Source organism: Bombus pascuorum, chromosome 12, assembly GCF_905332965.1.
Source record: "Bombus pascuorum chromosome 12, iyBomPasc1.1, whole genome shotgun sequence".
NCBI classification, from domain to species: Eukaryota; Metazoa; Arthropoda; class Insecta; order Hymenoptera; family Apidae; genus Bombus; species Bombus pascuorum.
Genome location: NC_083499.1, coordinates 6,811,505 through 6,828,195, shown reverse-complemented (window position 1 = coordinate 6,828,195; position 16,691 = coordinate 6,811,505). Strand labels below are relative to the sequence as shown.

General features: G+C 44.2%; 1 protein-coding gene across 2 annotated transcripts in view; it reads right to left on the bottom strand.

Annotated features, from left to right (window-relative positions):
* The window catches only part of LOC132912951 (neprilysin-1), a 75,823-nt gene that overhangs the window by 27,611 nt on the left and 31,521 nt on the right, over window positions 1-16,691 (bottom strand). For both annotated transcript variants that reach the window (XM_060970792.1, XM_060970793.1), the window contains exon 6: window positions 7,673-7,887. In XM_060970792.1, the coding sequence (XP_060826775.1) occupies window positions 7,673-7,887 (215 nt within the window). The remainder of the gene's footprint in view (window positions 1-7,672; window positions 7,888-16,691) is intronic.

Below are 16,691 nucleotides of genomic sequence, written 5' to 3'. Positions count from 1 at the left end.
GCTCGAACGATATAATCGCGGTATCAATTAATCGATTTTGTTAATGATTCGTAACGCGGATGAAATACGTCGACCGCAACACGAAGGTTCCATTAATCATGGAGATCGAGCCGGTAAATCAGTGACAGTGCAGGAAATAGTTACTAACGAGGTGTTTTAATGGCGCCGCTAGGAACGCGATAGATCGTTCGCAGGTACCATCTTTATGGATAATACATGATTCTGCACGCTGTAGGACGCTTTAAAACGTAAATAAATAAAACGAGCAAAAAGTATCGTTTCTAATTGTAAGCCTCGATATTCAATTTTCTGACGTAGGCCCTTGACCTACATGCTATCTGCCGATCGCACGAGCCATAGTAAGCGAGAAGTTCGGTCGTGCGCTGTGCCATTCATTTGTTCAGCCGTGTGGCCGAACTGACGCAAAATGTATATTCAGGGGCTACAAAAGGAATTGTGGAATAATAAACAACGTTTGAGGACAAATAGTGTTTTTAAGACGTCTAGGGCGTAATCATGATCAATTGAACAGTTAACAAAAATAATTTATTATTTCAAAGTGGATAATGAATCACTAGCGATTTGTAAATTACCACGAGTCAGACTCGTGGGTTCCATTTATGGCACAAATTCTTTACCACGAGTCTGACTCGTGGTTATAGGCCAAGGGGTTAAAAATGATTGATAAGCGAATTTCTTCAATTAGATGCCAGGTAAACTGATTAACTCGAATAACCTTACCTCGTAGTATGATACAAACGAGATAGTCACGGTTCCAAAAATTGAATTTATTAGGATTCGCGCTGTGGTCGATAGAGTCGTAATATTTTTCACTTAGAGCCGGTTTCACTTACCGGTCGCATAATCTGGATATGAAAATGTTTAGGGCAAACATGTTAACAGCGACTGCGACAAGGCCAGTCGCGTATCATGCTCGTCGTAACAGTAATTCTACACAGTCGAATCGGACTCCGTGCATTATCATAATCGATATTTCGTTAGCATAATGAAACGATACTCTTGCTCGTTACGAAATGGAACGTCCGCACGAAACGCGACGCGGCACATCGATGTAATTTGCCCTCTGAAATGGCTACAATCGAAACAGAAACAGTCGCGCGATTAAAATTCCCCTCGCTTCCTGATACACGCGGTGTATCGTTTGTTTGTTTAAAGCAATTAATCGCATATGCAATTTCCCTCTACACGCATAACCTTTATCCGGTTATTGGCATATTAAAAAACGATTAGAAACAGCGAAACAACTGTTCGCCGATCTGTCGTTTTATAATTTACCTTTTATGCGCCTCTTACGCGTGCTCGTTAATTCCCGCTACTTCCACCAAACAGAATCAATGAACAGCATGAAAAATGGTCAAACAAAATGGGGAAAAGCATATTTTTACGGATGTTCGAGTTACAATGGTTCGCGAAAATATTTGCACATTTACCACGGAAAGCCTTTATCCACGTATTGTACGTACAAAACACTTTGTAGTTTCAGTATCACCGTAACGAGGTACGACTGTTGCGATTAGATTGGTAACATCAGAAAGCACTCTGAAAATGTATATGGAAATTTCAGTAACTTCAGTCGACGCTCATAACCATGCTAATAAGATTGAAAAATGTTTCGTGTGACACGTAGCGTATTCACAAAAGACTTCTACGAGCGTTTAGACATCTTCGCGGGCTACTTACTATCTTGCGCAGGAAACTTTTCTTACGAAATAAAGTACGCGCAAGACGATACGAGTAATCTGCAATTGCCAATCGTCCATCCAAGCGATCTTTTCGTCAATTTTTAAATGTCGTCGCTGAAATTGTTGAGAACCGACGATTTTGAAACTCGCGATGATAAGCAAATAACGTGGAGAGAGAAGAAATCATGGGTGGTGATGCAGAAGGCGCCGGATCGGAAGGTCAAGCTGTGCGGGGAAGATGGAAAATTAGGAAGATAGTTGTTCGATGTGAGCCGAGGACTTTGGCGGTCGGCCAACCAGCTCCGACTATTTCGACGTACACCTCGGTGGTTGAAATTCCTGGCTCCAGTCTGTCCTACTCTTCTGTCTGCCCTAGCATGTCCGCGTCTAGCGTAGTCCACGTATCTGGCATCCAGCTAACGGAGCTACACGAACCCCGGCCGACTTCCTCTTCGTTTTCAGCCTTCCGGCTTGCCGGTTCTGGCCGAGTTTCCGCACCCATTGCTCTCTTTGCTCCGCGATTTATGTTATTTTTCCAACCACAGCTTATCGCCTCTCGTATCGCGCTCCGCAAGACATTGACAGAATTATAGTTAATCTGTTGGAAATTTCTGAACCTACGTTCTTTCCGTAGTCTTCGACGTGGAATTCTACTTTTCAAAGATATCTCAAGTTTGAACAAAATATGGAAAGATTCGTCGTATACGATAGAAATTGTTTTTATTTGAATGTTTCATTTAAGAGAGAGAGCAAGATAGAAATATACAAATTCAACGATTTTTCTTCTTCCTTCGGAAGAGAGCTATTCCAAGGTATTTCGACCGATCTTGCAAAAGATAGAAGGAATGCATCGATCGAGCATCGACCTGCAAACATGCTACATTTACCACGTCGATCAAGAATCGAGCTATTATTCATCCACAACGAGCTCGTCACGAGCCGTAGCCTTTGATTGAAATTCAACGTGCTGCTGGCTCCTTACCGACCGAAACGACGCCGATATTGAATTCGTGGCTCCAACATTATCGAACACGTGCTTTCAGCCTGGATTCATACGACAAGGATGATCTTGGCGATGCCGGTGTAACCGTAACAAAGTTTATATCATCGTGACAAGTTAATTATAAGTCGATTTCGTTTCATTCTCCGTGCTGAATCTACATAATACCATGTTCATATTTCGAATATTCGCGCAATCATTTCATTGTAAATCGTCAAAGACATACTTGGCATACTTCCTACTATTATTAGTGTTACGTTCTATTTAATTGCCGACGAGAAGGTAGCGTCAACTGACGTTTAATGCAACTGGCAATAAGCTCCACTTTCGGCTAAGGGAGAGGATTAAAGTTGTTCGAAAGTCAATTAACAATATTGTTGAAGTGATCGTCACTTCTGAGAAAACTCTACATCTGGTCTTCGGTTTCTCAAGCGCCTAAGGTCATCGAAAGCGCATAGACAAAAGAATGCGTCGAGGAAAGACCATAAGCGGTACACGTCCGACGTTGGTTTCGGCAGTTGTTTCAGTCTCAGGGTAACGTTGCTAGCGAGAGGATCTGGACCGGCTTACATAATACTACATATTTTGTAATTTATTATTCACAATATATATACTTTCAATACCTTGCAGTTTGCCCACGCATTTCTTTAATTCCATCCACTGAATAATCTTAACAAATATGTAATGATTTATTCAAATCTTACTCGATTTCTATATTGACAATTGACTGACAAACTGACGGATATAAAATTCTTCGGTTAACAAAATGATGATTCTTCGATAGACAAAATGATAACTATTCTGTCGACGAACGGTAATTAATTAATAATATTCGATAGACGAACGAGCGATAGTAATTATTATTACTCGATAGGCGAACGTAATTATTCTTATACTCGATAACCGAACGGTAAATATTCTCAGACTGACTTCTCTGAGTCGCTACATTTGCATCCGTCGGAGATGAAAAAACGTCGAGGTCTTTCTTCGGAAAATGTTTGAGAAGATCCCCAAGGTTTGTTCAACTGCCGACTTTGTTTACAATTTAAATTGTTTTAACATCGTTATAGGAACATAATTTGATAAATATAAAAACATGGTTAGATAAGTTTTCGCAAGATATAGCTTTTAGCGGCTTTAACTGCCTTTCGCTTCAAATACTGTAAACACGGTTTCAAATAAACGGTTTAAATTACCTCGATTTAATTAATAAATTAGCAATTTTGCCTTCGCGCTACGGATCGCGCGGGGCGTGGGACGCGACAATTAGCATAAAAGTAAACTCAATGGAATATGTTTGCGGTAAATATCTTGGAGCTTTCATGTACGTTTTCAGGTGGCTTTCGAATTGGACAAACATTATCGTCACAGTCGTGTTTTGTTACAATTTTATTTAGCACGTGTTTATGTAATCTACGCGTGTGTATATAAAAATTGTTTATGGTAAATGTTCAGATACTTTCGCGAACCAGTGTACGACAAAATTGGACGAAACAAGACACCGGTGAAACCGAACACGATACCAAACTCGCACCGACGAAAGCGCGAGAAAGAAAAGAATACCAGAGTCCTGCGTTGATTTTTTTCAATGTGTCCGTCAGCCATTTTCTCTGCAACCGGTCTATTAACAGACAAGTTAAAGTGTCATCAGGGCTGGTACCCTTTCACGTCGAGGTTAAGTATTAAAATCCTCTCAGCCTTAAGCTCTTATCACAATCACAAGAAGGTTCGTCAGACAAAAGAGTCGACGCGTTGAGATGGGAACATCCAGCGGGAGCTGCGCCCCGATGCACCGTTTTATGCAGCGTGCCAAGCTTGCAGCGAATGTCCGAACGCTCCTTTTTCAACGTCTCCCTAGGCTTTTATTAAAAAAGTCCTGTCAGCCGCGGAAATTATCTGGCGGTTAATACGCCACCGTGCTTTAATTTATCATTCCGTAATTAATTCCCTGTGCGCGCGTTTTGTCCGACTAAGAATGGATATGACGTTCTTTGAAAGAGCGTTAACCAGAACGGAAATTCGACGAGAGAACCTTCTTCCCTACGAACGACAAAACGAGGAATCTTATGGTCTGCTGGTTTTAGGCTTTTCTCTATTTCCCAGAAAAATGGAGAGTCGACAAAGGGTTTTCGAGAGAGAACGAGTAAGAAAGACTCGTCGATCGAACATCACGATCTTGTTTAAGATGGTGAACAGCTGAAGACTACTCGAAAACCCTCGACTCAGCGGAGGAGCATCGAGAGACGCACTCGAAGCGTCTCGAGCCTCCGACTCCTCGTGCACGGACACCGTTTCCCGCAATATTCTCTCCATCCGTGCCACTCATACTTACACTTCACCTTTTACAAAAAGCAAGCACTTGTTTTCTAAAAGATTCTCTGCGACAATTAAGTGGAGGAATCTGCAGCTCTGGCATAAGTCAAAGTTACACGAAACAATGCGAGGGGGCGAGATCGGTATCGCGAAACTTTAACGAGAAACTTAATCACATCGGACTGCCGATCAACCAGTTCTCTTTAATCTGAAAAGGGTCGTCCCTCTTCTGGTCCAATGAGCTTCGCCGCTGCAATTTCGTCCTCCGGCCTTGTAATTAGCATCCGAAATTCATGGAGTAATCCGATTCCGACCAGACCTCCGCCGTTGACGAAAATTTTCTCGTCAAATTGGCCGGCGCCTGCTTTCTTCGTGCCTCGTCTTCGAACCTCGCGCGCTTTTCGTTAGCTCGTTGTGCTCGGGTCTGTCTTCAAGGGGATGGACTCGGAGGAGGATTTTCCAGGCGACAAAACGAGAACTTACGGTCGATGCGTTTCTTTCTCGAGATCTTTCTTCAACGTCTTCTCTGCAGCCTTTTTTCCACGAATATCCCTGACGAGTACGCTGGCCGATAAATTCTGGTTTCGTAGCACTCGACGGAAGTTGCCGGAAGGGACCTACCAGTTTACCGAACACGATCATCGCGCGAGACGTGATGACGATGGGAAACAGTTGAAAGAACCGGCCGAATAATTAATGCCTGGCACGTTCTCCGCCTTGGAACGCGGCTCGATACACGTAGCACAGGATCGAACTGCCATCGTTCTCAGAAGCTTTGCAAACTTTCGCAGACACCACCATACACCGGAACTTTTTCCTGCCGTTAATTACAAATTAACTCACCAGAATTATTCGTAATCCCTGGCCTTGTCGCATAGAATATCGAGTATACTTAACGTTTAGTTGATAGTTTTGAATATTGTGGGAGTGGATGTACGACGCTTTAAAGGTGGACAAATTCTTTTAATCTGCAGACTTAATATAGAAGTGACACGATGAAAAGGAAATCAGTTAATCATCGTTAGTTAGGTACATCGTTGAGAGCGTTCGTTTTAGTCACGCTACAGTTACTTTCAATTCACTAGCTTGTACCGTTGCGAAAAAGGGATCATCAATGATCGATTTTGAACGTTGCTTTTTCATAAAATCTCTATAGACTCATACGGTTCACTCTGCTCGACACACGTGTTAGAAATTTTTATGGGTTGCTCCACTTTTTGGAGATTTCAGGGTAAGTGCGATCCCTCACAGTCCGCTTACCAAGAGGCATCAGTGTCTTCCGCACTCCGTGGCCAGATCCTTTAAAAACAAGGTCTCTGTTGCCTGGCAATGGAACGCCGTATCGCTCGCCATTAGCAAACTATCTGTCGCATCCTCTGAACAATCATATCGTCGACACCTTATACACTCGTAGCCCGTACGTAGCTCGGCGACTTTGAGTAGCCTGCTATCGACTTTCCAAACACTCGCTCAAGCAACCTGCCGCGTATGCCAAAGCCTTCACTGAGCCGTCATAAATTATGATAAGGCTAAATAACGGCGGACTATCTGCCATCACATCGCCAGGAAAATACGTTGCCGTTAACGAACGTGTAGCCAGTTCCACGTTCGATATAAAAAATACATACTGAAATTTGCAAGCGCAGGTGGCGCGAGTACACGATGTTAACGAGCTCGTGTTTCGATAATTAATTTATAGACGATTAAAGAAGACTATTTAGTCACAGCTTTCGCGCGCTCATTCGAGAAGAAACAACGCGCGAGCTTGGATCCAGCCTTCGATCGATTTTCAAAGCCAAGCGCCATATGCACAGGCTTATGCTGTCAAATAGGCGATAAGCCTGGTATTAAACGGTTCGACCGTATAACGAAGACGTTTCTCCTGTATTTTTCATCTAAACCATCGCGAGCACGTCGACTAAAATAATAAAAGTGTCGCAGCCGATCTCGGACACAAACAATCGCATTTTCCGACTGCCGAAACCTCGAAGAGGATTTATGCTCGCGCCGGAACTCGCCACACATTTGCTTGAGGAATTAACCGACGCTCCTCCGCTTAATCGCGCAATCAATTAGCCCGACCGAGAAGTATTCGTCCCTGGAGTCTCGATAGCGCAAGCATACGCGGCGATCCCGCTCGTTAATTTCCTGCGAAATCGATGGATGCCGCGAGATTAGGCAGATTACGCGGGGAAAATGTTGTTGCGCAGCTGAGAAAACGCAAAATGGGAATTGTGGTTGGCGTAATAGCGGCGAGAACCACGTAGAGATAGCGAAGCTTGTTATGGGAGCGAGATATAGAAAAATAAGTTAGATAACGCAACGACTATCGTGCGTAACTACGATCTCGACAACTTTTGGATCGACCCTCGATAGCGTCTTTAGACTAAAAGGTTCCTTTGGTCTGTTAATAAATTAATTAACCGATGTTAATTGTCGAGCAGATTTTACGGGAATGCGTTGAAATTTACCAACATTTTAATTTATCGCGTAATGTCGTCAGAGGAAAGCTTCCATGCACTAGAATTTACAATTAAGACTTATCTACGATCTTTGCAAGAAACAACGAGCTATCTACATCTGGTACTAAGAATTAAACAGCTACATCGCAGTACACGCTATAAATTATAACAACACTATGAACTGCAACACTCACCGGGTTCTCCGCGAAGAACGCGTCTTCTTGACGTTTCGTAGGCAGGTCCAAGAAGACGGACGACCTAGATCGATCGTAAAGATCCACATCGACAAAGAAGTCGAAGAGGGGGGCGCCGTTCACCCTCAATAGCCTCGAAACTAGGGGCGTAATGTCGGCTGGTGCGATGCTCTTCGGGGGTAGATAGCCGCCGAGTTCGCGTAAAAGCTCGTAAACTGAAACAAGCGACCGTAAACAAGTTTTAACGAGGTTCGCGAAGCTGCAGCGTGTCGTAGAGTGGAATTCGTGGTGGGAACTCGGTGTCTCCATAACAAAACGAACAGAGAAAGGAGGGGAAAATGGGAAGGAAAAAATAGACGCGACTAAAAAAAACACGAGTTCCAGCGGAGGTTTCGTTTAAAAATCGATGCGTCGATTCAACGAGTACGTACAATGAGAGCACCGGTATTCAGCGGAGAATCAAGTTCGAATCTTGATATATCGCTGTCCTCCCTCCCTCTTTTTACGAGGGACTTTTCATCACCGACCTTCGTATCCCTTCTTTATCAACGTTACGCGGTCCAACATGAATGCAACGATAAACCATAAATGAAATCCCAGCACACGTCGCTTGACACGCGCGTGGGATCCGCGGTAAAGATCAACAGCGCCCTTATCGAATTTAACGATCTTCGCTTAACGCGTCTCCACGAGAGAACCAACGACGACCTTCGCTTCACAGATACGCCGCTATCGAAAAGCTGTCAAGTTTCCGTGCAGTATTCCACGATTGTTGCACACATTTTTAGCCAATATTTCCCGATATCTTTGCAATCGTGCTATAGGAAGAGAGAACGTTTCTAAATTGCCATGGATTATATCGTTGAAGGTTGGTTGCCACTTTATTAGTTCTTGGTTACCACTTCCATCGGACTCTTATCGGTCGATTAACGTCGCGCTCAATTCCTCGTTACGTACAGTATGGTGACGTACGACTGGAATTAACGCACGTTGGTCGAACGGAAGTCGAGTTCCAAGGGAATGAAAAAAGTGCCAGTAGCGTTAGGCTTGCGTGTGGCAAATGATAGCAATCTCGGTATAATACAGCCGCTTATAATATCATTGGCACGATTAATCTGGCTGCGAGATCGCAATTCGTAATATAATTTATTTCGTAGCGTGCAAATCGAAAGGAACGTGTTTAGCGAAATCGTATTTCTCGTCTTGCAGTTTAACACCGTAAACTTAGGCTTCGCTGAAAATTGATTTCCATTTAGAGACGCACGAGACCGATTCTATTCGTCCGAAGTCATCTCGAAAAACGAGAGACTTCTGCTCTTAGCTCCGCCTTTTGCCAAGGATTCGTCCCTGTTCTCATTCGCTTCATATCTGTCTCTTTCTTTTTTTTTTTTTATTATTATTTCATATAGAGAAATTGTTATACGTTCGAATGTCCGGTGGAGAATTTCGAACACAAACTCAGCCCGTTTGTCTTCCTGGAGAAACCACCCGAAGCGCCATCAAGGGGCGAACCCAGGGCTCGGTGAATATATCCAAGCTCTCGAAATCTGCAAGTTCTCCGTTAAGTAAAGCTTCGCGTGATTTCAATCGCACCGAACAATCGCGCGCGCACTCCTCTTACATATACGAAATCGACATCAAGCACCGCGTCCTCCAGCCACAGCCCCTCTCTGTCCCCAAACCCCCGACCATTCGGTTACATCTATATCTTTGCATGACGCAAGCTGCACACGCCGGCCAGATTGCTTTCGATCGACGCCCGAAATTCCTCCCTTTATTTTACACCCCGATACGTCCTCCAATCTCTTCTAGTCATTCATACTTTTCTCTGCTACGAAATAACTCAACATGTTCCGTTGTTACGCAACTTTTAATCTTTCAAGCGTTTCTTACTTTGCTACTTTGATTTTTTACATTCTGAAACCTATGGAATTGTGACTATCCGAAACGTCAACCCTTTGAGAATGAGATTAATGTTGAACGCAATCGTATTTGGATAACGAGAAACAGAATCTTGGTTATGTAAATGCAATCGAGAAATATAAATAAGGTCTCTTAAGAATAGAATGTAGCAGAAATAAAATGTAGTAGAAATGAAATACGCTTCTTATAAAAGAAGTATCGTAACATAATATCGTCTGACAAATTTCAAATCATTCTCCAGTACGAAGCAAGGTCCATTTTTATATCAAATTAGTTTCAAACGAAAGACACTTTGTTTCTTCCTTTGCATATCTAATTACAACTCCAATTTGCTGCCGACTTTTGCCAATGCTTTTTTCAAAATATTACGAATCGACGAAATTAGCAGCATGTTTCCTGTCGTTGAAATAATTATGGATAGTACTGTATATCGAAAGGATACTAGGGACAAGTATAACGTCTGTTATGCAAGTATCAGCTCACGACTGTTGCTATTCACAACTATTCAGCTTTGAATACAACACACCCTTTCCAATTCTCTCGCCCAAACAAGCGTCGCTACAAACCATTCTAACACGGTACACTCTATCCAATTTCAACTTTGTATCAAGCATCGCTCTATTTAGTATCTTTTCTCCGCCCACGTAAAATCCTTGAACAGATACCAAACTCATTTCCCTAATTCCTTTGGATGAAAATGGATCTTTGCTCGATCGGTTTGCATTTAATTGTGACGCGACGAATTCCGAGGGTGGATGGCGCCATTGCGGATGTACGACTGAAGGATCGCCGGCGTGAATTAAGCTGGTCGGGCATGGATAATTTCCAAGCCATAGCTGGCCGTATCTCGATTGAATTCCCATGCCGAGGAAATCGGGGAAGACTGTGGGTTGCGGAAATGGAACTTCCGGATTGTTTCCATCGTGCGGCGGACTCGACGTTCCGTGGCTGCCGCGTTTTCGATTCGGCTGCCTCGCGACAAGCAAGCCAACTATACGTGCCACGATGTCTCGTTAAGATGCCTCTAATTACAACAGAACCCAGTGAGACCAACTGGCGACGTTGCGCAGCTGGAAATTAACTCGTTAACGGGACTCGCACGAGGAAGGGAAAAAGTGGCAACATTAGAACCTACGAACAATCTACGAATTTCTAAATTAATTTCCTCGTAGTTCGTCAACGTCGACGATGAAAAGCCGCTTTTCTCTGTCTTTCGACGTACAGAAGTCGTCGTCCGCATATTACAAACAGCGAGAAAGTTTGAATTATTGAAAACAAAGGTTGAAAGCAGGTCATAGTGGAAGCGTCGGTACTCGTGAGACTTTGTACGAAGCTTGAGAACTATTCTTAGTTCTGCAACATTATAGCGCAGGAATATTCATTGGTTTTTGATATCGTTCGATCAATCCACGTAAGATAGTGTATTATTTAGTTTCTTCTCTCCCTTGCTTGACTATCCTCTTAATTATTCCAAACTAATCAACGTTACTAAACAGAAGGTAAATGGACTTAAACAAACAACTAAACAGAAATTAAATCGAAATATTTCCCCTATGGTGAAGAGTAACGCGATCTATTGAAGCTCGTTCCCATAAAGAAGGAAACGCGCGAAATCGATCGTGCAGCTCGAAACGAGGAAAGCGCGAAAAAGGATCGTACACAGAGACGCGCGTCTAGCTTCGAGCTTTGCTCTTCTCAACCTTTCCATTCAGTTCTCCGGCGACGAGGAGACGCGAACTTGCCGCTTTCAGTGAAAAGTGTGCTCTTCCGCGTCAAGAGCGACTTTGACGAACACTCTCGCCCGGTTGCTATACGAACGTACGCGAAACATTCCACCCGTGTTGTCTGCCGTCGGTGAAATATTTCGTAGAAACTTGTGCCAAACCGCTCGATCCACCGTCGCGGATGAAATTACGTCCTTTTCATTCGTCCACCTTTCTTTCGTCGATCAAGAGGCGCTGAAACCTAAATACTCGGAACGACCGGATCGTGCTCGTTTCCAATGAGCCGAGAAAAGTCACGGCGGTGTCGACTGATCGAGATTGTCCTTGACACGATTCCGAGTCGAGCATTAACATCACAGGGGGTTAAAAAAAGCTGCTCGTCGACTCTAACTCTCTAATGTACCTCGATGGCGTCTATATATAGAAGCACTTTGGTACCTTGCTTTTTCTTCGCTCTGTCACGCTGCCAGTATTTCGCGCCCAATGTTCCTCCACAATTCTACGCTTTTTCTCTTTCTATAAACTACATTTCTTATATAATTTACTTGAACATCGATGGGGTTGAATATTTTCATACACCGTACGTTTCAATGAATCAGGTCCAGGTCCGGATCTCGCCTTAGCTACATTTTGCAACTCTATTTCCAGAGCGTAATTAAACGAATACCATTAGTGAAATTATACAACTCGTACAAGTAGATGGTAAATGATCGTGCGAGCGATCCCAGGATATATGGTTTCGTGTATGGAATGAATCCGTTCTCTGGCTGCGCCGTCAATTGCAGACAATCTGCTTCGAGAATAACTGGCTCTTGATATAATTCTCTATTCTGTATCGTGATACTCGGTTTAAACTGGTAAATAAAGCAAATAAACGAAATATAGTTGGACGAAGAAGGAAAAATTCGTAACCGCGTGGAACACGACACGGTGGAATAAATAATAAAATAAATCGTATGAAAAAGTTGTAAACTCGTTGAGCCAAGTTCGACGGATAGCGAGAATAGCTAGGATTGAATGCAACAGAACAAAGTTCGAATCGGAGCATAGTTTCCTCGTGACATCCAACACCGAATAGTTTCTCGAACAGGCGGACAAGTAAATCATCCTGCGGACGTAGCCCGAGGCCAAATTGCCCAACCTTGACACCCTTGGCGACTTTCGACTCGCGACGCGCTCATTTTCGTCCTTTTCTTATTCGCCAGCGGCTATCCTGCCGCTAACTATGCCCGTGCTGCGATTAATCTTCCCTCGTTAATTGGGTAATGGATCGTCTATCGTGCGCATGGAACGCAGGGTACAGGTGGCAAGCTAATAATCGATTTTTCGCGCTCCATCGTGCCGCGTATCCAGAACAGAGGAAACCACTCGATCGTCTGGCTCGGAATAATAACCGTGTCTATCTTAAAATAGAAAACGTTTCCTTCGAAACAATACCGTCGACGTACTACTTTCAAAGTTTGTAGCTCTCGCCATGGCAACTACTGCAACAGTGGCGTAAAGGGGAACGCTACCGCCTATACAAAGTACGATAGAATTTGGCGTGCGTATTGCGAAAGTATCGGAAACGTATGGAATACACGAGGCGAACTTTATTAACGCGAGCAAGAACCTTGACTGCGACCGCGAAAGACCCAAGTTCGAACTAATGACAGCCTATTAGCCGCAATTGCTATAACGAGGCTACAGTTAAATCAACATCGAACGAACGGCGAACGTTTCTACGATGCAACTTGTTCCCTGAAAGTCCGTTACGATTACAAATTCTCCAAATAAGGAAATTTCTATACTTAAACGTTCGAAACTCCGGCGAAAGTTCGTAGAGTATCAAAGCTTGTTGCGAGCACTTGAGAATGAAATCCGTGGAGAGACGAAAGCAAGGGAAAAGCTATCGTGTTACCGAGAGAGCCATTGTAACGTCCAAAGCAGAGGCTGCTCCTATTGCAAAGTGGAGAGAGAAGGGTGACGAAAGTCGTTGGCGTCTGGCTACAATCGTATAGAAAAGGGAGAAGAACCATACGACCGCCTCCTAAAATAATGTCGGCAAAGCATGTGAAAGACATCTTCGTGGAAGACGTTCGACTCTACCGGTAACGCGAGTCCGCGCGAACACGAATATCGCGACCTTCCTTCGAAGAGGATCGAATGTCGAGCACGCGGTCGACGCGGAGACGAAAGTGGGTCACAGATCGTGACCCCCGTTGGCAAGACGCACGCGAACTCGTGTTTTCGCCTCGTCGTTCCCCTTGGCTCCATGGCATGCGTGTACGCTTTTTTTTCCTCGGGGTTCGCCGTTATCGACGTCGTACGCACGCGATCGGCTCCGCTGCGCAAAAACCACCGCCGTCTTTTCACCATCTTTGCATCGCGGCTGAGAGCTTGAAAAACTACCTCAAGGACCCATCGCGCGGCCAATGACGTCATCAGATGCGCATTCGTCCGCATAATTACGCATCGGGTGTGTTTCCAACCCCTCGAACGATTAACCGCGTCAGCCACGTTTCGAGAGAACGCACGCGAGTACCTGACCGTTTAAAACGGTCGATGATTTTTACGCACGTCCATCTCTAAAGATTCTGGAAAGTCTCGTAGCAAGGTTTTCGTCGGAAGGATTATAGTTATTGCTTTATTATTCCGCTCGATTTTATTATTCCTTCGTGCTGATAGATACGACTGCTGCCGTTACCGACGCGACTTCAGCTTTACGCTCTGAAAACTTTCAAGGTTCTGTAGAATTATTAAGACGGCCCGCGAGCGATATACTCGACGAGGTTCCGAACCACTTTAAACGCACGGTTATTCCGAGAACACGTTCACTGGATTTACGATTCATTTCCGCGAAACGAGCACGAGCTAATCATTCCACGTTGGAAAAAGTATTGGAAGCGTAATGGAAGACGTTCGACGAACCAGCCTGGTTCCAGTAGTCGTTTCCGACTGTCGCGTGATCGATAGCCCGTCAACTATTTTTATCAATCGCTGCGGTATAAAAGGCAGTCGTCCAAGGTTGTGCTCGATACTACGGACTAATCATCGTTGTTTCCAACATCCGATAGTAGCGAGCAAGCTGAAACGTTCTCCGTTCTCGGAGACTCGCAAACGAGCAACGACCGCTCGCGTACACGTGCACACACGGGTACGCACACACGCATCAACCAACCAGGCGTAATATCCACTAATTGTCCCGCGATTAATTACGCGCCCGTCCGCACATGGCCAACTGCGACCAAGCTAATCCGCCACTGACATTATTATCTGGCTGATTGTCAGCCACGTTACCGAGCTTCGTGCCGGAATCGTTTCGATCGTCTCGATTAGAAGTCATTTACACGAGCAATTTTCACGACGATACCAAGTTCGATTGCACCGAGTCGAACGAATGGCTGTACGTTACAGCAGTTGAGTTATTTAATAGCGACGGTCGAATCAAGAGATCTAATCTACCAGCCTCGGCTAGAAATTGATGTTAACTGGTAAAGCGCAAGCTACTTGGTCACGGAAAATAAAAAGGCTTGCGGTATTTCGTACGAATCGATAGCTTTTAGAAATTTAGCCATCGTTCTCTGCTCGATATTAATAACCTTGTAATATCTTCGTTAAAACGCGTTTTAACGCTCGAACAACGATAATGGAACGTGACGATCATCTTTCGCCTGGTCATTTCTTTTCATCCGAACAAAAATATGATCGGTTAAAACAAAAGCAGAATAAACAGGAACCCAGTGCACCTCTCGAAACCTCGATAGATTCATATCAACGACGATCCACTGTATCTATATATTAATTCGTGACAGCCACTTTTCTTCCGAGCCCGCGTCCAACTATAAATAAGCAAAGCCGAACGAATGAATTTCTTTTTACTTTTGAAAAAATTCCACGCGATCCAGCGCATAAATCGCGGACAGGTGGACGCGCCATCGATCAGAATTACCAAAAGCCACGGCGTCGAAGGGCTGGAAATCCCCGTGGCGGAGGGAAAAATTTGTTTCGACCGTTTCGCGCGCGATGTCACTGAAATGCAAATCGCGGGGCGATAAAAAGGCAGCGTGCTGACCGCTGGCAAACTGTCCACCCCAAACGCCGCATACGCTCGGAGAATGCTCGCACGCGGAGCATAATCCTCGAATCAACCCCGAAAACCAGCCGCAGGCGTCGCTAGAAAAAAAGGGATCGCCTCTGTACTGTTTCGTTTCGCCGACAAGCTAATCGATCGCCATCAGTTCCATTTCTATCACGCTGTGCCTTTTTTTTCCCCACCTTCGCTGTCTCTCTGTTTTTCCTCCTGCCGATGGCTTTTTTGCGCGAGTTTCAATTATGGTAAAGAATTTTTTGTCAGCGATCGCTGTCGACGCGTGGTCTGACGCCAGGTCCTCTCGAAACGAACCACAAGCGAGCAGGCCGCAGCACTACAACCGCGGCCTGCACACAGCTGAAATTCTGGCGTTCAATTAAATCCGCGTTGACACGCGGTCAGAAATTAAAGCCGTGCCTGGCCTCCAACGAAATATCGCGCTTCACGTCCCTGCCGTGATATATTTTTGCAATTTTCTGATAAGAAACGCGCAGTACGTTCGTGCAATGAGTGAAGCGCGGGTATTTATTTATTTATGAGGAATTAAAAGATAGAGAAATTCACGGATGTATACTATGAAACAGCCGAACTAGATTTAGATTTCATTTTTTTTAGTCACGTTCGTGAAGATATGAAACCGCATGAACATCTATACTCTGCTAATAACTTACGCTTTTATATTTGCGGCGGGTGGTTGGTTGAGTTGTTGTTTAAATGACGAGATTACTTGGTTTTGAAATCGTCAAATATATTTTAAACTATTATAAATATAATTCAGAGTCAACCGTAGATTGCTCGATACTGGTCGTTAAAAGAATGTTCGATAAGAACGCTCGATACTAACTGATTCGCTAAAGACTGCCTACTGATCGCTAATAAAATTCCTTAAGACTGAGACCGACAAACTGATCATCTTACGATCGCGTTCGTTTATTTATACCAGTCGGAAGAGCACCGGAAAGTTTGAATTCCACTTTGGTTGACTATTTGGTTTGTTTATTATTACATTATGTATATGCCAACGGTGTTGATACTCCGAGGCAAAGCAACAACATGATTCGAATTGTCATGTGGCGCTACATATTTTTCTGAGACGTTTTATCTAGGATTTCGAAAGACTAGGATTTTGTAACGTCGCGAACAATTTGTCGATTAGACGGACAACCACAAATAATTCACGGCGATGCAGTGAAACGGATGATCGTACGCGTACTCGTTTCAGAAGAACTCCCGAGCCGAGAGAGCAACGCGATTCATCGACAGCCGGCTTAACAGTCAATTAACGTCGAATGAACTCGAT